We start from the raw sequence: 24153 nt of genomic DNA on the forward strand, positions 1-24153 counted from the left end.
TCACTCGGCCCAGGTTGACAGGCCTTCCTCGTCACTTCTGACACGTGGCCCCGAGTCCCCCCCGCCCAACTCCGTTTCGCCCAGATGTGCTGGGCCCCTCTCGGCCAGTCAGAGGACATCTCCTCACGCCAGGCGGGCCTCTCCTGGATCCTACACGCTGACTCCTGCTTCTCCTGGGGCTGGCCCACCGTCGGCTCCTAGGGCCTCTCCTGGCTCATCACCGCCTGCTTCCTTCCGCCCCTCTCTCTCCCTGCAGAGCGCGGCCACGCTCCTGAGCATCCACGGGTGTAGGTCGGGGGCGCTGGCTTCACATGTGCCTGAGTCCCCCCCAGGCAAGAGGAGGCTCCGGCTTCCTCCCTCCCGGTGCCAGCTCTGGAATGTGTGTCTGCAGAGCAGGGAGCATACGCCTTTCCAGTCCCAGTGAGTCCCTGAGTGACAGGGAAGGATCAGAAGTCCTGCCTGCCTCCCAGGGTCAGGGCAGGCCTGGGGTCAGGCTCCAAGCGGTGTGAGCCCTGCCCCTGCTCTTCAGACTAAGCACAGAGCCCAGGCTTGCTCTCCACCCAGGGCACCGCCTTGACAGTTGTGGGTCAGGATGAACGTGGGTCTGGAAGTTCCTCCCCCATCCGCCCCCGCTGGGCATGTCGAGAAAGTCTCTGCCCATCGGCCACCAGCTGAGCTGGACTCTGGCCTGTGCGTTCACTCTAGAGGGTGAGCCCCGTAACAGCCAGAACTCGGGGGCCACCCTTCACCAGCACAGAAGCGAAGGCATCTGAGGGCACTTCTGATCTGCCATATCCCCCGGGACTCCTGAGCTCCACACCGTGCACAGTGCCCCTTCAGCATCTGGGGAACCCGGGGCCTCAGACACCCTGGGCTGCCGCCCCATCACTGGGCTACTTCCCCAGCCCTGTTCTTAATTTCAAGACCGTCTCTTGCTAAGTCTCTGAGGCTGGCCTCAAACTGGCAAGCCTCCTACCTCAGCTGGGATCAGAGGCCACCACGGGACCCAGTATTTGTTGCACATGAGCAGCAGCACAACCTGAGGATCCCTGATTCCACCTTTGTCCAGGTTGGTGAACTGTTATCTGCGTGTCGGTAAGGAATTCAGCGCTGGGGTAACACTTGGGGTAGTGTGTGAGGTGAAGTGTGAAAACAGGGCACAGTTCACTTCACCTCTCAGCCCCCCTCACACAGGAGCACAGCAAGCATCCGAGGGGAAGCACCAGGCCCCGGCAGCTCATCAAACCCCCGCCACACACACTTGCCTCCTAAGGAGGCGGGATCACTGTCCAGGTGCCTCACGTGGAACAGTGTATGTGGGATCTGAGAGTGGAAGGCTACACAGCCAGGAAGAGGAACAGCAGGATGGGGGTCAGTTCAGGGCCAGCTCCACCATGTCCACATGGACAGCACCCATGCCCATATGCTCACCCATGGCCCTTCCCGTGGTGAGCTACCAGTGGGAAACCTGAGGAACAGGAGTCATGCACTATGTTCAAGGGCACACGGAAGAGCCACTGATGAAATAACATGGTACAGCTCACGTCTTCTCTGTCCAGTCCCGAGAACTTAAACATAGATAGAAGAACCCTTTTAAAAACGAGCCAAGCAAGTTTAAGTTTTAAATACTTAAAAATGCAGATTGTTTTTGTGTCTACATTTTGAAGTGATTCCTTAATAAAAGAAGTTTTCATTTGGCAATAAAATCCATTTACAGGGCGAATTTGCCAAAGACACTTAAAAGGTAACTCCAAGCTTTGAAAATAGGAGCTTGTCTTACAGCTACATATTGGCTGATTGAGCAAGTCACTCCATCTCAAAACAGTTTTCAGAAGGAGCCACGTTAACCCAGCCTCGTTGTCCACAGACACAGAGAAGATCTTTAAGCAAGAGTAGGGAGCTGGAGGGAAACATCACGGTGTAATGTATCCATCTGTTTATTTTGTTCTTTAAAGACCAAAGCAATGCCACCAGCCATTTTTCCACACCTGGGATTAGTTTTAGGACTGACATTGCTACTCCGTCCTCTCTTTCCTATGACACTCTGTCCGCTGAGCCAACTCCACAGAAATGCAAAGTATGATGATTCATAGAGCCCCTCGTGGCCTCCAGTTTCCACTGGGACAACTGCTCAAGCCCTGGCTCCCTCTTTGGAAGATGACCTTGCTGGGATCAGCCACTGTTCCTTAATAGCCAGAGAGGCTGTGAGTGGAAATTCAGACTCCATCTCTGGCGGTTGGCTTGGACGCCCCTGAGTGAGCAGACAGCTCCTGCAGAGGCCCTCCCAGCCGCCATGGACCTGAGCTGCAACCCCAGGCTACAGAGCAGGAGACTCCCCCCAAGCAGCCCCTGCTGGGATTCACAGAGTTCACGCAGCAAAGGCTCCAGGCCAGTCCACTCCGGTGCCCTCTCTGCACGCTGCCCTGGGCGTCCAGCCTACAGCTCGCTGAGTCTGCTCTGACCACACTCTGAGCAGCCAAGGGGCCGCTGGGCAGTTACCTTCTTTCATTCTTATGCTCCTCCTCCAAGGCGCTCAGCCGCTTCGCACAGAGCTGGCAGGTTGTCCCCCCCGTCGAGGTCTGGCTAGACGCGCTCTGTGCGGATGACTGCTGCTTCAGGGACTTCTGGGATGACCGGGAGGACGCCCTCCTGAAGAGACATTGGTAACAATTACCTGTCCAGGAAATCGTTGACCTGCATCCCAGCAGACACCACGTGCTTTTCATATACCCCAACCGTCCTGGAAACACACGCATGTGCACACAGAGCACACTCCCACACATGCACGCACTCATATGCACACACGGTACACATACACTAATACATGCTCACAAACATGGACATGTGTGCTCACAGGGACACACACACACACACACATGTCCACACATGCACATACTCATACACAAGTGCACATCTGGTGCACACCCGCATGCACACATATGCTCTCCCACATGCCTACACATGAGTACTTGCACACATGCACAAACCCTAACCTGTATCACGTCCTCTCTCCCTCCTCATCCCCCAAGTCAGGTTCCCCATCTCCCTGGGTCCAGGGCCAGTCACTGCCTCACACACACCCTCACACACTTGCCTGAGCCCCTCTGGGTCTGAGGCCATTCCCTGCACTGCCTCCCAGGGTCCCTCCTGGATCAAAGTCCTGATTATATACACCTCAAGGATCCGAATCTCCCTGAGGCCCTTAGGAGGGGCTGCAAATGTCTGACTTCTTTTGTTACAGGGGATGGCAACTCAACAGGAGTGCCACAAGTGATCTAAATATAGGGTGTTGGTGACATGTGGCAGGACCCACAGCTAAGTGCCAGGCCAGAGGTCTCTTCCTCCCTTCTAGCCAGCCCATTAAAATCACAGAGATGCTGCCATCAAACAGCATGGGACAGGCATGTGCCACTGCCCAGAGATGTCCTAGAGGCTCGGGCCAGCTGCATCTGCAGGAGTACAGTCTCCTGCCGCAGGACTATCTCGATGTAGAGAATCATTGACGTTGGCTCCACCTGCCAGTATTGTTCCATTGACTTCAGTCCCTCTGCCCTCTAGCTGGGTGACTTTCTAGATCCTACTTCTAGAAGACACAGAGGAAGAGCAAAACTGATGAGCTTGTACCAAGAGTCCCTGGGGTCATGGTCTCCACCAGGGGCTTAGCACCAGGCCCAAGGAACCTGCAGGATACCGTGCAGTCACACAGAGGCTCAGCCTCTGGAGAGGACATGTGCACCAGGGGACACTGGCATCCCTGCTCTCCCACGAAGCAGACATCACTGGAGTTGGGAGACGAATGCTGCCTCCCCTGACACACGGGCCCCGCAGGCAGAACCAGGCAAGTCTAGCCTGCGGTGACTTACCTTTTGGATGCATACTCGTCCAGCAGGTACCTGGTCTGAATGTTACGGTAGGACTGGTCAAAGTGCCTGTGTCTCTTCTGGTAGAAGGGCAGCGCCACCAGCGACATCGTGCGTGCTCCTGGGGAGGAGAGCAAAGTCAGCCCAGCTCTGTCTCCAGGGGAGTCGGCCTGCTGAGACTTCCGCATTCACGTCTGCATCATGGGACCTGCACTCTCGGCCACAGCCCATGGGGGAGTGAAGGCAGACCACACAGGTGCAAGTCATGGGGGCCTGGCGTCAGGAGCCCGGCTAACCGCCCTGGGCCCAATCTCCTCTCTTGCTTTCCTCCCCGAACACTGGAGGACTGGGCTGTCTGCCTCGTCCGACTGTGAACTCCATGTTTATAGAGCACCTAGTGTGTCCATGGCCCTGTGAAGAGCAGCGTGAGTGCTGAGGATAAAAATGATTAAAACAGGGGCTGGGCTGGGGCTCGCGTGGAGCGCTCACCGAGCCTTACGAGGGATAAGGGGCGGCTGACCGGACAGCGGGGGGATCTGGGGAAGGAGGGAGCCACACACAGGCAGGACGGCAGTGCAGAAGGCCTCTGTGGGGAAGCTGTGGTGTCCACGCAGGGCAGGCTGGAAGAGGCGTCCTGGTGCCTCTTGTGTTTACACCGACATTGAGTTAACCTGCCAGTGTGTTTGCCCAAATGTGGCCCACATCACAGGAGAGGAGGTGCTGTCCCCAACAGGGAGTGCCCACTGGCTCCACCACGCTCTGAGGAGGGAAGATGCCCGTGTCTTTAGGGCGCGAGGACCGGCTCCCCTCTAACTGTTGGGATGCCTGTCAAGGCTCCTGCACCTCAGCACTCGACCTGGCTGACTCCACCTGACGTGTGGTCCGCTGGCCTAGAAGTCTCCAAAGGCTCCGGGAGTAAAGACCAGGCACTTGGTGGTGACAAGGCACAGCTGGGGCCAAGCTTGCTCACTTCACTTCACAGTGAGGCACAGACTCGCTTCAGGGGTCCCCCGACACGGAGAAAGGTGATGCATGCTTCGCTGCATCTGTTCCCATTCGTCCTCCTCCTCATCAGGACATCAAAATCAGGAGCCACCAAGTGCTCTCTACATGCTCTCGCCCGGGTCACTGGGAGCACCTGCCACGTGCTGTCCACGTCCTGGAACCACTGGACCTGAAGGGGGACCTCTCAGAGCTTCTGGCCCTGCAGCATCCCTGACCCAGGCACTGACCCTGCGCCAAGCTGCCCTGGATTCCACTCCTCCTCAACCTTCTGCCCAGCCAGACATGGCAGCAGGACATCAAGCCCATGTCCAGGCCTGAGCACTTCCCTGCTGCCGAGGCTCATTCCTCGGCCGCCTCCTAACTCAGAGCTTCCCTGACCAGGCTGGGATACCTCCCCTCCCGGCACTGTGTGCGGCGAGACCCGGAAGCACCTTCCTGAGCTCCGTGTGGGCTCTGTGGTGCAGCCTGGGCAGGTGTCGTAAAGCAGAGGGTCCTCAAGAGAACGTGCCCGGTGCCACTGTGCTGCCAGGCTGGGAAGGGGCCCTCCGCCCCCGCCACCCTACAGAGAACCCGGCCTTCCTGCAGAAGAGGTCTCAGCTGTGCTACGTGTCGCACATGTGCCCCCCAAGGACAGGAGAAGCCTTTCCTCAAAGGGTAGGTCTTGGTGGAGCCCATGGTGCAGGGCTGTTGAGAAGCCCGGACTCCCCAGGGACCTGAGAGCGGAGCCCTCTGTCACTCTGGGGCCCTGCTCCGTTCCCTGTAAAGCCAGAGAGCTGCACTAGGTGGCAACTAGATCCCTGAACCCCCAGCCATGTGTGTGTCCACAGCCATGTTAAATAACACTGGTGGAACACTGCCCTGTGTGAGCTGAAGGTCCCCAGGAACACCACCCACCCAGGTCCCGCAGAGCCCAGGCGTCAGCAGGTCTTCTGACCACTCCCGGCCACTTTACGACTCATGGCCTAGCTCTGGGGCCACGCACAAGTGCTCCCCACACAACTGGGGACTTTGACATCACCATGAAACCCAAGCCTGTGCTGGAGCCTGGGACTGAGGTCTGGGGAGTGCCTGGTCCTAAGCCCTTCCTGGGAAGAGCCCTGTTGAACTCTTCTTTCATGCAGCCAGGCACCGCTTCAATTTGCAAGGACATTTCAAGTTCAGAGCCATTTATTTCCATTTGGTAAAGAAAGTATTGATTCTACAGCTGAAGATGTGGAAGTCCAGAGACACACCCAGAGGGAAGGCCACTCAGTGGGGAGAAAGGCAGGGGTTTGGCACTCGGAGAGGCCCTGGTGACTAAGCCCTGGGATCCTGTGACGGGCGTTCTCCTGTGCCTCCACCCCGGGAGTTATGTGGGCCAGTGATTTTTCCAAAATGGTTATCAAAAATTATGACAGCCAAAAGTCCTTAAAAACATAGGGGTCAATCAAATATAGCTTGATGTCTAATCTCTGGCAGCTAAATTTTCCAGAACTCCTCCAGGAACCTGCCAGAGCCAGAACGTGAGCTCAAGGAGTCCAGCCTCAGAGCTACAAAGTCCTCCTGCTACTGAGAAGTCTGATTAATCTCACCCTAATGCTTGAATAGGGCAGAGTCAGAGAAACTGGATCCCACACTGCCTCCTGCACCAGCTGGCTCTCCAGCAACCAGGGAGCCACCGTGTTGTCACGGGTATGAGAATTAAATCAACAGTTCTCAAAATTCCACAGTTCCACCTGCAGAGTCCCCTTGCTGTGACCAAGAACGGCATGTGCATTCCACACAGATCCACTGCTGACCTGCTGACAGTGACATTCTACCCCCCTCCAGAGCACTCGGCATCTTACCAGTCTTTGCCCAGTCTGCCACTTGTACAGCTCAAGAGGTCAAGGTCTGGGAGCAGGGGCACTGAAAGCCCCTCCAGAGGGAGGAAGGGGCAGGTTGGTGCAGGGACTTGGCAGCAACCAGCAAGTCGGTGCCAGGCTCCCGAGAGGTTTATCTGAGGACCCTGTTTATGAAGACCACCTCTGAAGATGTGCACGCCACGTGCTCTAGGCTCCTATCTTCCTTGTACTCAGTAAGGAAAGAATGTGAGGCAGGGAGATAGGGCATGTCAGCGGCCTCTCTCCTGCTGGCTGCCCGGCCTGGCCTCAAGCACAGCTGCCAGCCCTCTCCTTTCCTGGAAGCCTAACTACCGGCCCTGCAGAATGCACAGCTCCTCACGGGGCTGAGCAGGCAGCCGAGAGGACCTGGAGAAAACCTTCATCTGGAGCGAGCCTCTCGAGTCCCTCCGGGAAGCGGCCACCCCTGGGTCTAAACCAAGTGACCCTCCTCTCCCTTCTTCCTAAGAACACCTCCCCTTTGCTTCATACCTTCTGCAAATCTGCCCTCTCCTCCTTTTCATTTCTGAGACCCTCATGACAACCAAAGGTGTTGGTCAACAGAGGGACATCCGTGCAATGCTGCAGAATGCAGAAGAGACCCCGCTTCTCGGAGGGGTGGAGAACAGCACGGCAACACAGGCCAGCACTGGGGAGCGAAGAGGATTCGTGGAGCACAAAGCCTCGCCACAAAACCCAGACCCCCCGAGTTGATGCTCTGCTTCCCTGAAGTGAGTCTTTGACAGAGCAGCCTGGGAGACCTCACCCGGCACTAGGTCCGCCCCAGTGTGGCTCTTCCCCCAAAGCCACCGCCAAGCAAAGGTGAGACGATGGGACACTTACCCAACTACAGGAGGTGACAGAGGAGAGAGGCTCTTGCCGCCTGGTCACCTAGCTTCCTAGGCTCTGGCTTGGCCAGCAGAGCCCAGTTTTCCCTCTGCAGCCCCGTCCTTCCTCCCATTTATGGCCTGAGGAGGCGCTATATTTAGGCACATGGGACTGCCTCTCCCAAATGATAGCCGCATCATAAATCACTGGCCTGGTCTCAAGAGGGAAAACGTCCGGCTGTAGGGGGAATCAAATTAGAAAGTTTAAAGTGTCCATCCTGCGCCCCAGCATGCACTTTCATTCCCAGGAAGCAGAGGGGCTATCCGGCTGCTGACCAGAAAGGACAGCCACTGATTCCCTCCTGGTGGCTGTCCACACTCGCCTGTCTCTGATTAAGTGCTCAGTCCTCTTGTGCCGCGGGGTTCCCTGGCACGTGCACCCTAACCCAGGGTGAGTCTGTACAGGCCTGATGAGCTCTCCCACCGTCCACTGGCACCTCCCCCAGGGGCTGATGAGCTCCCACTGTCCACTGGCACCTCACCCCAGGGGTTAATGAGCTCCACTGTCCACTGGCACCTCCCCCCGGGGGCTGATGAGATCTCCCACCGTCCACTGGCACCTCCCCCAGGGGCTGATGAGCTCCCACTGTCCACTGGCACCTCACCCCAGGGGTTAATGAGCTCCACTGTCCACTGGCAACTCCCCCCAGGGGCTGATGAGATCTCCCACTGTCCACTGGCACCTCCCCCCAGGGGCTGATGAGCTCCACTGTCCACTGGCACCTCCCCCCAGGGGCTGATGAGATCTCCCACTGTCCACTGGCACCTCCCCCCAGGGGCTGATGAGCTCCACTGTCCACTGGCACCTCCCCCCGGGGGCTGATGAGCTCCACTGTCCACTGGCACCTCCCCCCGGGGGATGATGAGCTCCACTGTCCACTGGCACCTCCCCCCGGGGGATGATGAGCTCCCACTGTCCACTGGCACCTCCCCTCAGGGGCTGATGAGATCTCCCACTGTCCACTGGCACCTCCCCCCAGGGGCTGATGAGCTCCACTGTCCACTGGCACCTCCCTCCAGGGGCTGATGAGCTCCACTGTCCACTGGCACCTCCCCCAGGGTGGACAAGGGAAGCTGGCAGCCCTTGTATGTAGTGCATGTGTTTTAACTTCAGAAACGACCTCGCTTTGCACTGGGTCTACCTCAGGCTAACTCAGCAGGAGCTGCCTTGCCATTGCAAGGGGCAGGCCTTCTCCACAGACCAGGTCTTGTTCAGTCACCACCACAGACGTGTGCTGCCGCTGAGCTGCACCATGATCACTGGTGTCCGTCACTTTGCACAGCGTGTGTCCAATTATAAATAGCACACACCTGGCACAGTGCTGTGGCCAAGAAGAGGGGCCTCCTGAGGATCTGCAGAGCTGCATCCAGACTGGTTTGTGAGCTTCAGCCAGCAGCCTCACAGAGCTGGCTCCCCATCTGAAAACGTGTGCAGTAGCAACTCTCCTGTGAGTTTGTTGAGAAAATAACACATGAGAAGTGTCTAGAACCTTAAAAAAAAATGCCTCCATGCTCCACCTCTGGTTTACCAAGAGCACCAGGAACCAGCCAGGCCAGTGGACGAATCAGAAAAGGCAACATTGGAGAGGGAAGGCCTTCCACATCCTCTCCCCAGGTCCCTGACCAGGGGCTCTTGTATTCTGGGCCTTACTCCCCTCAGTATCCCAGGGGCCTCACGTATGGACCCCGCCTCACACAAAACAGCTACCTTCAGCCATGACCACCACGACTGCCCCAGGGCGGCCCCGTTGGTCTTTCCTGCAGTTTCCCAGCAAACTATAAATGCACAACCCACCAGCACTTCAGCACTGCACCTGCACCAGGAGTGTGCCTGACTCAGGTTAGCTGGAGATGCACAGGAGTACCCTGGAGAGGACGAAGTCCTTCTTGTCCCCATACATTTGCCCTCCTGACCCCAATTTCAGAATCCACTTGGTCTTGCTGCCACCAGGACCACATTCCTCCGGTTCTGGATGGGCCTACCTCTGTCTTTGGTCTCATAGCACCTTGGGGCAGTTCTCCAACAATAGGACTGGGTTTTCCCAAACACCTGACCTTCAGTTCAGCAAGTGTCTGCTGAGCGCCTCCTGTGACTTCAGGAGGATGCGTGGAGGACCTCGGTGGGGTGGCTTATGAACGAGATAGCAGCTGTTCACAGTTCTGGGGCTGGATGTCCAGGACCAAGATCCCGGAAGAGCCAGGGTCCACGCAGATCCTGCTTCCCGGACCACGGCCTATCACATGGTGGAGGCCCAGGGAGCCCTCCTCGGTGCCTCCTATGAGGGCACCAGTCCCACTCCCCAAGGTTCCTCCATAACTTCTTCCCCTCCCAAAACCCTCTCCTAAGGCCATCACCTTGGGTTTGAGGATTTGAACATATGAATGGAGGCCGGGGACACAGCATCCAAACCCTGACAGCAATCAGACGTGCTGTTTCTGTTAATCAGCCCCTTCCTTGGAAAACCCGAACCTGCCCTCCTCCCTGACCCATGGTACCCCACCCCCAGGGGGGCTGCTCAGTGTGGTGAATCCCAGTCATGTGGGTCCAGCTCTAGTCTCTCACAGGGACATCCTCCTGAGAGAACCCAGGGCTGGGCACCCCTTGTCACTGGGAGCCTCAGAGCCACGTGCTCTTCTGTGACATGGGAAGCCAGTTTTCTGGAAGCCTGATTCTAAAGAAATCCTGACCTTTCCAGCCACCACCTCAGGGCAGGGCCCTGAAGAAGGACAGAGGCCAGCTCCTGACAGGAGAGGCTGTGCCTTCCCCTCTGTGAAGGTCACGGGTCTGTGACTCCCAGGACCCCACTGTCAGCCCTGGGTGGAGTGGCCCTGAACTCTGATTGGAACCCAGAAGCAGAACAGTGAGAGACAAACCCAGAGATGACGCTCCGCGGAGATGCGGCCCTCTCACTAGGTCTCCACCTGCAGGGTGGACAAACGTTCTCGGCTGAAGCTACTCGGTGGGCTTCTGTCATGTGTGGCCAAAGAATCCCAACTGCAAGATGTGGCAGAGCACAGTGGGAAAGGGAGGTGGCTGCTCCCAGGCCTCTGGGGTTCTCCACCCAGACCAGAGGGTGGGCTGCAGGGCCAGGGGATGGGCCAGAGGGTGGGCTGCAGCTGGCACAGGCCAGAGGGTGAGCTGTGGGGCAGAGGCTGTGCTAAAATTCCTAGAAAGGAAACCTTCTGAAAAGGCCTTTTGGAAGTGGATTTATGACATCACATCGGAGTGACACATTGCCTACATCACATGTGACACAGAGTGGAAGAACGGCGTATTCTAGGCCAGAATGTTCCTTTCAGATATAACCACGGTTACATGTATGTAGTTGATCCAGCACTACTAGGTACACAGTGGACAAACTTGAGTCCTATTTGGAACATCCGACATTTAGAAGTGCACGAATTATGTTAAAAGTAGAGAGAGTAAATAAAACAGTTTGTAGATTTTAAAAAAGAAGAATCCTGACTGCTACAAAGGACTAGTCAGTAAGGTGCATCCTGATGCACAGCTGGAATTTCAAACTTGCTAAACAGTCGGTGAGAAATGTCATGTGACCTAGAAAAGGGGACCACAAAGCAGGATTGGAGGTGTCTTCATCCTGCAGGACTCTGGGGTCCTACGGGTTGTTGGCCAAGTGGCGTCCTGAGAATTACGTTCTTAAAGCACAAGGCCAAAACTGATGTTCAAATCAGGAGAATCACTTTCAATATTTGCAAGAAATAAAATTATTCTTGAAGATATTTTGACAACTTCCACACATGGGCCTCAGAAAACAAAACGTGGTCCTATGGGTTTCAGAAGATACCCACCTGCCCAGTGCTCAGAGCTCTTCCCAACGCAAGGATGAAGCCTCTTGGTGCAGAAGAGCGGGAGTGGGACCACCATGGTGGAGACGTGTTGGGGCTGCAGAAGTGTCCCAAAAGCTCAGAGTGAGACCGTCACCTGTTATTGGGGCAGTTTCAGGGACACCTAGCAGCCTGTTTCCTCATCTCTGGAATGAGTTTCCCAGGGGAGACTGCCGGGGAAAGAGATGAAATCAGAGGGAGTGGGCAGCATTCACCAGGACCTGATGGGGTTGTGGTGACCAGGGAGCTCCATGGCACCCGGCCACCGTGGCACTGTGGGACCACAGTGTCCACAGCCTGCCTCTCCCTCCCACAGGCAGGGACACACCCCAGGGGTCCCCGAGACAGAACACCAGTAGCACTCGCGGGGGGCTTGCACGTGCCCACCCCATTCTTCCTTACGAGCGGCATGGCACTCTGCACCGTCCTGCCCAGAGTCCAGTGGCCCCGCCAGGCAGGGCCATCAGAGAGTGCTGCTGAATGGCACACCAGGAGGCACAGGTGACTTGTAGCCACTGCTCCCAGCTCTGTCCCTGTCAGTCAGTGTGAAGCGTCCTGTGGATGCAGGACATCCCACCCCTAGGTGTGCTCCAGCTCCTCGTCCCCTCCGGGACAATGTAGGCCACAGCAAGTCCCCCACACTTCTAAAGCCACTTGTGACCAGGACACCAGCAGGATCAATGCCTGAGGCCCTGCATGGCCTGCCCCCACCATGCTGCAGAACTGTCACCCCCACCCCAGGGTCTTCTGCGCCCATTTCCCCTCCATTCAAATTTCAGCACAAGCACCAGGTTTGGGGTGCCTCAGCTGAGCCTGGCTTAGGCTCCCCGGTTACCAACGGGCCGAGTTCCTTCCCTTCAGGCCCACATCTGGATGCCAAGCATTGTCCGTCACAGCGGCTGTCCAGCCCACCTTGCAATGGGATGCTGTGGAGTCCCAGGACCTTCCTTAAACCTGGCACACAAAACCCTCCCAGCAAATCCTTGTTGAGTAAAACAACAAACCACTTAAACTAGCCAAGACGCCCCCGCCCACGGCAGCCAGAAATTCCGTGTGACATGGTCATGCTCTTCCCGACTTTGCTGCCACTAGATGGCTCGTTGTTTGGCGTTACTCTGTGATATAGTGCAAAGGTTTTTCCATATTTTGTAAATCAAAACATATCCTAGGAAACCTGTCAGCAGGGCTTAGCTCTGCGCCCTTCAGGCACCATGTGTGCGGCCACTGGCACGGCCTCCCTTGTGGTCACTGTGTGCTACGTGCCCAGGCCTTGGCGGCACGAAGCCCAGAATCCAGCAGAGCAGGGGGAGGTTTCCCCCAGACAGCACAGTCCCTCTGGACTAGGAAGAGGATAAAGATGTTCTCAACAGACAGGAAACCAAAGAGGACATGCTGGCCTGGTGCGTGACGAGGCGGGGGCGGGGGCGGGAGGCGTGGATCATCTGCAGGCTGGGCAGACACACGTTTCTACATTTGGAGACGCAGGGCTGTCATCTGATCGGTGGTGCATTCTTTGCTGCTTCTAAAGCTGAAGGGTAAAGACTCCCTCCTAAAATCCATACCACTTGGCCAAAGACTCGTTTGGAGATGATGGTTGGTCCAGATCTGCACCTTAGCTGGAGCTGAATGCCTCGCATGCTGTGCAAGCCAAGTAGGAGCGTCTTCGCCAAGCGTGGAAGCTTCTGCCCTGTGGACTCTCCTGAGGGCTCTGCACATAGGGCTCCTGGGGACTTGATCTCTACAGTGCCACTACTAACCACACCAAGCAGGAGGCTGTGCTGGCCACAGGGCCTGAGCTGGCCATCAAGGGCAGGGCTCTGTATCTGTCAGTCTGTCCTTGGAGTCACGTGCCCTTTCCAGAGCTCTTCCACCGCCCAGAGTCTTGTGATTTTAGACAGATGCTGCTGGTTTAAGCCCCAGCAGACTCTCAGTTCAGTGCTGAACGATCATGCACAGGGACAGAGCCTATCTCACAGGAACAAGTGGCCAGCAGCAAGGTCCCAAAGAAGCTCCAGGAAATGGGATCCAGGGCACAGACCAAGCATGCTAAGGAGAATTCCGTTCCGAAAGGGCCCAGAGGCTTAAAGATTCCACATAGCACATCAGGCCAGTCCTTACAAGGAGGGTGGCTACAGAGGGGGGTGGACGGACTCTGGCAAGTGGGCATTCGCGCAGCAGGCTCAGCCTGACCTGCATAGAGCCTGAGGCAAGCTGTGTGCCCTGGGTTCCAGAAGAGGGAGGGGTGGGCAAGGCCAAGAGAGGCGGCACCCAGGATGCCACAGGGCAGTGGAGCTCACCCTCAACACCCTGGCTGCACCCCAGGAGGGCGGAGACTGGGGCCCAGAGGGGCCAGGGCCTGAGCCCCACAGGTCTGAACTAAGATTCCCACACCTGGATTTCCAGGCCTTTGTGACTCAGCCTCCTGGAGGGCTGACCTGTCACGGAGGGAAGGGGACAACGAAGCCAGGTTAGGGTCCTGGAGAGGGCCCCCATGCAGTCCAGCACATGACTCAGATCAAAGCCCGACTCAGGGGTCTGACCCAGCCAGACAGCACCCCACTGTGTGGCCCTCGAGGAGGCCTGAGGGAGCTTCCTGACGGAGAGGAAGTGAGAGGTTGGACAGAGAGCTCTGAGATCTCTCTCTGCCCAGATGCCCACGGTTCTGCCATGATCAGAGGCTGCACGGCTTATCATCCAAACTGGGGCCACTCTGGAGTGAAGGGGGAACTGCCGAGAACTAGTGGACACCAGGCACAGAGCGATGTCCCTAGTCACAGCACATGATCGACAGAAGGCAAGCACTGAGCAGCAGGGTAGCCGGGATTCTCCACCAGGGGCCGGTGCCCACGCTCAGGGACCGGGTGTGTTGACATCCTCAGCCCAGGGGAGGGCACCGGGAGGTGGGCGCTGGGGGTGCTGATGCCAGTGGGCACCCTCATGGTGGGATGGGTGGCCTCATAAAAAGGTCTCAGGGGCCACGGCCCACCCCCCAACCTGAGAACCCCACCTCCATCCTAGGATCCTGCCTTCGGCTGGCAGGGCTCTGCCTCACCTCAGCCCTGGACTGGCAGCCCCGCGTGGTGAGAGCGAGCTCCTGCCGCTCAGGGGGCCTCTGTGTGCCTTCTGTTCTATCCGCCCAAACAGGCCGGAGCAGTTGCACCTGGGAGAACCGTAGATATTTAGAAATCTGGACACATTTGAAAAAGGAAGCGCTTGGAGGCCTCTCTCTCCCTCTCTGTGTTGGCTTTTTCCCTAAGACCATTCTTCTTCCTCCCGTAAACATGGGTAAAAGCTCCCTAAACAGGGACTTGGTGTGTCTTCACCGTCCCGGACTGAACTCAGCCTGGTGACCTTTCACAGAGCCTCTCACGGGCCGGGCTGGGGGCGGGGCCCTCCGTCATTGCTGCTGTCCCAGGCTTCCTCTCTGAGAGTCGGAGAGGAAGTGGCAGACGGCAGGTGTCAGGGTTGGACGTGAGGTGTCCCCAAGAGCTCACTGTGAGGGGAAATCATTGGGTAGCAAGAGCCTTAGCCCAATCAGTGAACTAATCCCCTGCTGGGATTAACTGGGTGGTAACTGGAGGCAGGTGGGTGTGCCTGGAGGAGGGGGCACTGGGGGTACCTTTGGGGTATATATTTGTATCTGGCCAGTGGAGTCTCTGCTTCCTGATCACCTCTGCCACACTCTTCACCATGATGTCCTGCCTCACCCAGAGCCCCGAGGAATGGAGCCTGCTGTCTATGAATGGAGACCTCTGAAATCCTGAGCCCCTGATAAACCTATCCTCCTTTACGATGGTTCTGGTCGGGTCCTTTAGACGAGGTGATGAAGAGGCTGTCTGAAACAGCATGCCAGCCATTAAACTGGCCTGAGGTATTGCAAGGGTTAGTCACATGGAATTCTGATTTCACTCCATTACACACAAAACGCTTACCATCTCACCTGGGGCCCGAAATTATTCAGTATTAATAAATCAAAAGACGATATTTATTCAGTATTAATAAATTAAATAAGCATGAAGCCATCATATACATTGAAAATAAATATGTTGCAAACAGAAATAAACACAAAGAAAGATGGGCAGGTGGTGCATTCCCGTAACCCAAGACTCAGAAGGCTGAGGCAGGAGGACACGTGTTGGAGGCGGGCCTGAACACAGAGCAAGACCCCACCGCAGCAGGAAGCAGGTCGGGAATGTGGAACTCCTGCGTGTTCACACATCTCTCTGGTGCTTGGCTCTGGGAGAGACACTTGGAACATGGCTTCGCATGCAATTGTTGGTTGAAACATGAAAACATCCATCCTGCACGGATGCCCGCTTCTCCGGGTAACAGTGCATTGACCTGTGACCTCACCAACAACAGGAGCAAGCGTGTCTGAAGGAGGAGCTGCCGCCTGCAGTCCGAGCACACCAGTGACCTTCCCATACTTGGTCACATTAAAATCCTTCACACTCTCATGCATTTTGCATTTTTTTCCCATTGGCGATTTTGTAATGTAGGACACCGGTCATTTGGGAAATGGTAGTGTCCATCCTTCACTGGACAGTAGCATGAACTCGGGAAGTCACATTTTCAACACAGCCACCGACCCCTGGGTGTCACTGCACTCATGTCCACCCCTGCTGGTGCTGAGCCCTGTCCACACCTTGAGAAGCCCTGCCAACCTTGCCCCCGTGGATAGTCACTGTGTCCACGAGAGGGAGCTCCAAACCAAAACTCCAAAGCTTGGTTCTGCAGCCAGGAAAGAAAAAAAAAATTAAATAATGTGATTACCGAAAATACTTTGTGATTTTGAAAAAATGATCATGTGATGGTAACTCGGCTGTAGATAGTCACAATGATCGCCAACAATATGGCAATGTCGAAAAAATTCAGTTGAGCTGGGAAGGAGACAGGACAGCAGAAGTGGACAATGGGTACAGAATGGCAGGAAGAGAACAGGTCCCACCATCCTACAGCACAGGGGGGCCACTGTCACCAGCAACACCGGATATCTCAAAAAAAAAAAAAAAAAGAGAAATCCGAATGTCTCACCAAAGTTCTTATGTAAAGAAAACAGAAGATAGACCACCCTACAGTTCATATCACACTTAAAAAAGTAGACTAGATTTCAAAAGAAAGTGAAAGACACTAAGAAAAATGTGATTCATAAAAGATCATTAAATAAAAGAAAAGTCAGAATAAGTTAACAGCACAAGGAAGAATTGGGAAAAAAGTAAATCATTTTAGAAATAAGGACTAAGCCATAGGAATACAAGAAAAGGTTGAAAACAGCAAATAACGCCCTAAGGAAATAGAAGGCCAAAGAGAGGGGGAAAGCTGTAGAAGGGAAGGAGGAGACAGAAGGGTTTTAAGAGGACTGGGGTTGTGGCTCGGTGGTGGAGCACTCGCCTCACGTGTGAGAGGCACTGGGTTCAAGTCTCAGCACTGCATATAAATAACTGAATAAAGTAAAGGTCCATAAGCAACTAGAAATTTTTAAAAAAGAGATTTTTCAGAGAAAGTTAAAATATGAAGGAAAAAAAAACAAAAGTACAACCCAAGAAGGAGACCTGAGAAGTGGAAGAACAGGAGAGCAGATATCAGAACCAAAGTCCCACGAACTTTTCAAAAGTAAACACACATATGTACGTATATGAATCACGCACCGAAATTGACGGAACGACAACAGCCACACGTGGTCTGGCAAGGTGGCCCGGATTTAAGGAAGCACTGTGGGCACCTGTCTGCTGTGTGTGCGGGAGGCCACGCGGCCACCGAGGGGAGGGCACCGATCCTCGAAAAACTGTCCCACCTGGCACTGAAGGCAAAGCAGCAGCGGGCGGCTGCTTCCCTCAAAGGGTCCTCAGACCTGTATCTGGAGGCGCTCCCAAGGTCGCTCAGCTTCCTAGCGCCACGAGGTCTAAAGACCACGTGGCCCTTTTGAGCCACCGAGCTCCCTGTTGGAAGTACTGAGGTGCCTGCTCTGAAGTGGGTGGGCAAGCTCGGACTCCCGCCCAGGGGCAGCAGCAGGACCTGGCCAGTCCGCAGGGTCACACCCTGACCACTTCGGCCCTGCGCCCTAATTGGAGAACCCAGAGGACCAGCTGAGCGCTTGGCCGATCCAATTAAGGCCGAATATTACAGTCCGAGTGGACCCCAGGCTTCCCTCTGCTCGATTACCACGGTTATTTCACACAGGAGGCGGCTCCGCGGGTGGTTCAGCTGGGGGCCCACCGTGGGAAGTGAGAAAGTGGAGCCTACAAAGGCTGGGGCGCTGTGGCCCTTGTCTCCTCCCGTCAGGAGCCTGTCTGGGCCAAGACTGTCGCTCTCAGGTGGCAGCCCCACCATAGGACTGTTTGGTGTCAGGGCCCACAGGAAAGTCATAGGTGGGCCTGTAGGTAGGATGGTACCCTCACAGGAAGACACTGCGCTTCCTCCCAGCGGTCACACCGGGAGGTGCCCTCTAAAAGCCAGGCGGGCCAGGCACAGAACCTGCAGGCACCACGTCCCTGGGCTTGCAGCCTCCAGAGCTGTGGGACAAGCAGTAAGGCCACGGTGCTTTGTCGTGACTCAAACTGACCACCGCGCCAGGCAGGCCAGTGCTGGGCCGCTGTCTTGGGAGGAAATCCGATTGGCAGGCAGGGAGGGAGAGAAAGAGCCTTTGTCTGCAGCTGCATCCTGCAGCCTGTCCCTCCCCTCACCCAGCAGGACAATGGGCACTTCTCTGCCCTGTTTTTCTGCTTCTGCGTTTGGACGGGGGGTAATCTGTGACCAGCAAGATGCAGGAAAGAAAGCATCTTGTGTAGGAATGCAGCCCAGGAAACCATCGACGCTGTCCATGAGACCTTAGAAGGGAAGGGGGCTGGGGAGGCAGGAAAAGTGCAGGAGGAAACACATGGGAATTCCCAAGGCACATTTCTGCAGAAAACCTGGGGTGCTTTTTATGCAGTTGGAGTCCTGGGCCAGCTGCCCCTGGGTGCCCAAATCCTTACCCCTGGTGCCACTGTGGGAACCTGGTCACACGGTTCACTGGGACCAGCCCAGGTTGCTGGGCTTGGGACAGGGCTCTCTGCACAGAGGGGTTTCCGAGAAGGCGCAGCTCTGCTGTTCGTGGTCTCCTTCATACTGCAGGGAGGTGGAGGTGGGAGCAGGCCTCAGAAAGTCCTTGTGCATCGGCCCGACCACTCCCACTTGAACCCCAGAGCCAGTCAGTCTCCAAGTGTAAACACATCTAACTAGCCCCAGCTGTTGGGAAGCAAGTCTGCTGGAAGTGGGACCCAATGCTTGACCTCATGATTCCCAGGAAATCCTCTGACTGGAAGAGCATTTTCAATTCCGCAGACCTGTACCAAGGCACTCATATTAATCCAGAGGGGTCTGAAACCCAAGAGAAAACATGACTGCGCATTTGCCACGAGCAATGCCCCTAAATGACGATAGGACGTGGAATACTGCTGGTGGGCACGAGCCACGTTTTTGTTATATTTTTGCTTATAATGCATAGGTAAGACCAGCTATGCCAGTCCTCTTCCACGCTTTAGAGGTTCCAAATTAAACCATGGAAGCAGAAGCAGACCGTGTAAGACTGCTGCAAAGGTCAAATTTGTAGGTCAAAGGACAGATTTAAATTTCAACCCCTTTGACTCCAAGCCTCCCTCCAAATGAGCTGCTCAGTCTTCTCTGAAGTTCAGAAACTCACCTGCTCACCAGGCCCTCGACCCGGGGTGGGGGGGAGGATGGTTGGGACCCCTTGGCAAGGAGGCAGGGGCCCAATGAGGGGACCTCGGGGAAGGGCTGGTGCCTGCCCTCAGGCAGGCTGCTCCTGGGCCTGGCAATCACACTGGCTCTGCAGGAGGATGCACCCATTGCCTGTCCGTCACCACCTAGAAGCCATCCAGTCTTTAAATGTCTCCACAGTGGCTTGTGCTTCACCCAGGTATAATTAGAACACTTGGCTCTAAGCTTGAAAACTGAGCTCATCTTGCAGCTTGGGGGTTGTAGGACCTCCATCTTGGCTCGTGCTCACCATGATTGCTGCACCTTCTGTGGCCCCTGGTGCTCACCGTGTCTGTGTGAACGGCGTGATCCACCCCTGCTGCTTCTCAGTCAGATCCACAAGGCACGCCGTGTCCACTCTCCCTTAGATCTCGGGGATTCTGCTTGTCCAAACCCGACTCCTCCTCCTGGCATCTGTTTGGTTCTGCTTTCTTAAGTCCACGTCAGTGTAAGGAGACATGCTGTATGGTAGGATTCCACCGCTCCGTGTGTTACGAGAACATGTTTAGAAAAGAGTTTCTTAAGGAAAATACACTATTTCCTTTTATAGGAAATCCTGAAAATAAATTAAGAGTTAGACAGCTTACATATTACACACTTCTGTTAACAAACATTAAACATTTTCATTGTTCTTCTATTAAAGATTAATCCCCAAATAAGAAGCCATCTGGGGAAGTTAATAGATTCGACATTCATTCAAGTTAAGGATTGCTATTCAGTAAAAGGTCCCCACCAAAAGTGCCCACTGGTAGGTGGGAGAATATATCTAAAAATATCCAGAATAAAGTGATCTCTCTAAAGTCTACAAGGAGCTCGACAAATCAACAGGAAACACTTAATGAAAAGATCAAAGAAGTTAAATTGGCAGGTCCCAGAGTGAGTGGTTTCCCACAGATGCAGGGATTCTTGGCTTAGAGGATGCATGAAAAGGCACGTGAAGCTAATGACCTCCTGTCCAGGGGAAGGACAGGCTGACTAAAATAAGGCACGTAACGAGGGGGTGCTGTGTGCGAGGGAGGGGGGCTCCTGGATGCTGGCAGGTGGGGGAGGGCACGGCCACCCAGGCATGTGGAGGAGTTCCACGGTGGCTAAGTGGAAGTCCCAGAACCTCGCCCTGGTCCTGTACCTGACTTGAGAGGAACCTTAGAGCGTGGAGGAGACTGGCATGGCTGGTCTTACCTATGCAGTGTGAGCAAAAATACAACAGAAACATGGCTCGTGCCCAACAGTATTCCAGCTCATACCATCAAGACACTGCCACACTGTTGGCAGCTTGGAGGCGGCTGGGGGATCTCCCCAGGGACAGATACCTGAGGACCACGCCTGCCAGGGGAGGAGGTGCCCTGTGAGTCTCACACAGGACATGCTGGAAGAGGTGAAACTGGGCCCAGTGAGAGTCCAGTGGTCAGCAGGGTTGTGGAGGAGGAGAACAAGGCCACAGAGGCCTAGGGCAGAGAGGCTCTCTTGGTGCTGCAGGGGACATGAGTCAGCAAACATGTGCCCACACCCAGGGCGTCTCCAGCACCACGTGGCCCCCCGTCGGCTGTGGGCCCTGGGGGAGGGGGTCTCACAAGCCCACCAGCTCCAACAAACACTCGGCTCTAAGGGGTGCTGCTTTGGAGGCTGGGCTCAGCTGGGGGACAGGGTATTTTTAAGAACCTTTGGTTCATGCCTCACAGCGAGCTGAGGAGCCTCTGCCGTCCCCTCCCTTCTGCAGTTCCCCTTCAGAGCCTCGCCCGGCACTACCGGTCCTGTGGCCGCCTGCCGCAGGGCCCCTCCCTCTGTCCTCCCTCTCCTTGGTGGGCTCCTCTCAAGTCAGCCTGCAGTGTCCCTAGGCCACCATGCCTGTTCTCAACTGTCTGCTCTGAGTGCAGAAGGATGGTGTCAATGTCACACGGGGGAGGGGGAGGGCGCAGCCAGCCCTGGGCCTCCGCTCTCACATCCCAGGACTCGCCATTCTGTTTCCTGGCAGGCTCCTGGCTGCATCTGTGCCACCCAGAAGACTTTCTCCCTGCCTCACGTTGCTGTCACCCATGTGCTATCCTGGCTCTGACACTCACCAGAAGCTTCCTAAGGGAGGTGTACCATCTGGGAGCCACAGTTCCTTTCACAGTGGTGGATACAGTGGTGACCTTGACCCCAGACTGTGGACTGGAGAGGTCAATGGTAACAGCAAAGCCACAGGAGTTGTCAGCCAGACATTGCCTTGAACATGAGTGTGCAGCCCAGAAAGGAGAACAGGAGGTGAGTGTGGCGTGCGGCTGCTCTGGACTTCCAGCCTTGCCACGTGCAAACACAGTGCTGGAGCAGGCGTGGCCTGTCGGCACTCCAGGACACCTGCTGGCACTGAGCAAGCAGTTGTTGGCACCACGTGTCACGGCCGCTTGAGGTCCTCTGAGCAAAGCAAGTCTCATCTGCCGGCTGCGTCCCAGTGCCATGCAGAAGCCAGGTAGTGGCACTCACTGGATGTTTGCAGGACTGTCACTTCTGCTTCATTTCAAGACCTATGCCTCATAAACTACCGGCCTTGCAGAGCTGCTTCAAGGGGTGCTGTTTCCTCTGCAATGCCACCCAGCATCAGGAACCAGGTATCTAGGACATAAGCAGCCAGGATTGTCCCTCTCACTCCAAGGGCCATGAGCCTGTACCCTCCCTGAGAACTGGAGACCAAGCCTGTCCACAAGTCAATGGCTTGATCTCTGCCACTGCAGTGTGTGGAGACACTGTCACCATGTGATAGCTCTAAGGTATTTGCCACACAATTGCGATTGGCACAGCCTCAGTGCCCACAGGCCGCATTAGCGCCTTGTTCAGCACAACACAACACACAGATGCACCTCTTTGCACAAATAGCTTTTACTTCATTTATCTAAAGAGGTTTAAAATCCTTCTTCTCACTGAGCAAGACTATTAGAGTTATGTGAACTGTTCTCCTGGATCTCGTTCACCCGACTTCTGCTAGATGATTCATCACCTCAGTCTGAAAAGCCTGTATGTTCTTTGTCATTACATCTAGTTTCAAAGGCTGCAAAGAAAACCACTCTGATTTATTATCCAAATCCTAAAACTTGGCAAGGAAAACACTGAGGCTCAGGGAAGTTCAAATTGAATAATATTTTTGCAGAAGAAAATGCAGGAGAGAGACAGAGACAGCAGTTGGGGTACTGAGCACATCTCCGCCCTTCAGCAACGTTCCTGTCCCCTCTGAGTAAAGAGAGATCCATGAGGGAAACTGTCTGGACCGACTGCCACCAATCAGCAGTGGCTCTGGGGTCCTCCAGTGCCCACTGAGCGGTGAGGTCTGGGTCTGCAAGTGCTCACTTCCCGTTCACAGGAGGATTGACAGTTGGAGACAGGGCTGGGGGCTGAGGAGGGGATGTGGACCCCGACTTGGAGGGGAGCTGGGTGGTGACAGGATGGTGGTCACTCAGAGCAGGGTGAAGACTGGACCAGGAGAACACTTACCTCATGGTGCAGTAACTGTGTGGCCAACCCCAGCGTGTGCGTCAGCATCGACCCATCTCCAGACACCAGGCAGTGCCGCGCCTTGTCACGGAGCCCTCTCCTCCTGGGCATGGCCAGCCTGGGTCCACACGTCCCGCTGAGCTGGGCTGGGGATCTGTGGGTGGCGCAGGCTGGGGCCAAGGGCTCTGGGCCTAGCAAACCCAGAGCCTCGTTTTCAGGGACCCCAGATATGACCTCATGACCTACCATCCAGCTCTGGAATTAAGGTCCAAGCGTGCGGTGACCTGAGAGCTCAGAGGGCTCTGGGCCACAGAGGTCACTTCCTGTCACACACAGGAAAAGCTGCTGCTCCCAAGGACGGGCGAGTCTTCTGAAGGGCCACTCGCGGAACTGTTCCGAAATGTAGGAGTTTGTCACAGTTCTGCCTTGCTGTGACTCACTGTCCTTGCTCCTTCTCCCTGGGAAAATATTGGGACCGCCCCTTCCTCACAGGCAGCCTGTCCTGAGGACCTGCCTGTGAGCTGGGCCCACCTCAGCCACCTGAGGCTCTGCATCCCAGTGCGCTGGGGCCCACCTGATGGGGCTTCGCAGCCCATCTGCAGAGGCCAGTGCTGCTCTTCCGCTGGGGGTGCACATGCAGCTGGTCTCCTCTGCTCCCCACTGAGCCTGTTTCTCAGTCTGTTCTGAAGAGCTGGGGTGCACAGGGGCAGGGAGGCACCTTGGCTCCAGCCCCAGGCCCTCTGGGATTCCAGTGGGATGAGGAGGTGCTCCTGGGGGGAAGGGGACAGGGGAGCCTGTGACACTCCCTGGTCCCTCCAGGTCTGGCATCTTGCAGAGCTCGCCACTGGGGAGATCCGGCCACCTTCAGCATCAGCCGGTTCGTCCAGCCAGCGCAGGCCTGCCCAGGGCATGCCCCTCAGACACCCTACCTCTGCCCCAACACTCACCAACCAAGGTGCTCCATGCCTAAAACCCCCGAGCCAGGGACCAGGCAACCAGAGACACCCATGGCTCACCCCACTGAAAGTAGCCAATCCTGAGCTGATTGCTCTGCCCGGCTGTTTCTCCCAGAAGCACAGGTAAGGGCCCAGCCTGGCTTTGTCCTCTCCCCTGTCCTGACCACCTGGCGTTTCTCCCCTTGACCCTGCCTGGATGAAGTGACCCTCCATGAGACCTCGGCAGGTGATAAACTTCTTCCTCCCAAGCCTCAACTGGTTTCCCCCTGTAACCAGCTGACCCCACCACACAACAGGCCGCGGACAGGTCCTCAGATCAGTGGGCGTCTCTGGAAGGAGAGGAAGGGGGTCAAAGGAGCAGGACCCCGTGAGGACCTGTGAGGGGCAACTTGGCCTCGGGCATTCTGAGCTGGACAGCTTGCTTCACAGATGGGGGATGCCAGCCCTGGGGGACGCCCAGCCTGGCGTCCTGCTGCCGAGCGGGGGAAAAGCAAGCACACACAGACTTGTGGGGCAC

The 24153-nt window shown here is 55.9% G+C and overlaps 1 protein-coding gene across 3 annotated transcripts in view; it reads right to left on the reverse strand.

Moving 5' to 3' along the window:
• The window catches only part of Myom2 (myomesin 2), a 66802-nt gene extending 59080 nt beyond the window's left edge, over window positions 1-7722 (reverse strand). Inside the window, exons 1-3 of one of the 3 annotated variants that reach the window (XM_046446435.2) lie at window positions 7568-7722; window positions 3864-3981; window positions 2500-2649 (exon numbers count right to left, since the gene is read on the reverse strand). In XM_046446435.2, coding sequence (XP_046302391.1) covers window positions 2500-2649; window positions 3864-3970 — 257 coding nt within the window. In that variant the 5' untranslated portion in view covers window positions 3971-3981; window positions 7568-7722. Of the gene's footprint in view, window positions 1-2499; window positions 2650-3094; window positions 3243-3863; window positions 3982-6691; window positions 6819-7567 lie in introns of those variants that run through there. The other 2 variants (XM_046446441.2, XM_046446448.2) reach the window with 2 other exon arrangements.
• Between the last annotated feature and the right edge of the window lie 16431 nt (window positions 7723-24153).

This window comes from Marmota monax, unplaced genomic scaffold (assembly GCF_021218885.2).
Source record: "Marmota monax isolate L192 unplaced genomic scaffold, Marmota_monax_Labrador192_F-V1.1 WCK01_AAM20220418_F8-fsc00195, whole genome shotgun sequence".
Lineage (NCBI taxonomy): Eukaryota > Metazoa > Chordata > Mammalia > Rodentia > Sciuridae > Marmota > Marmota monax.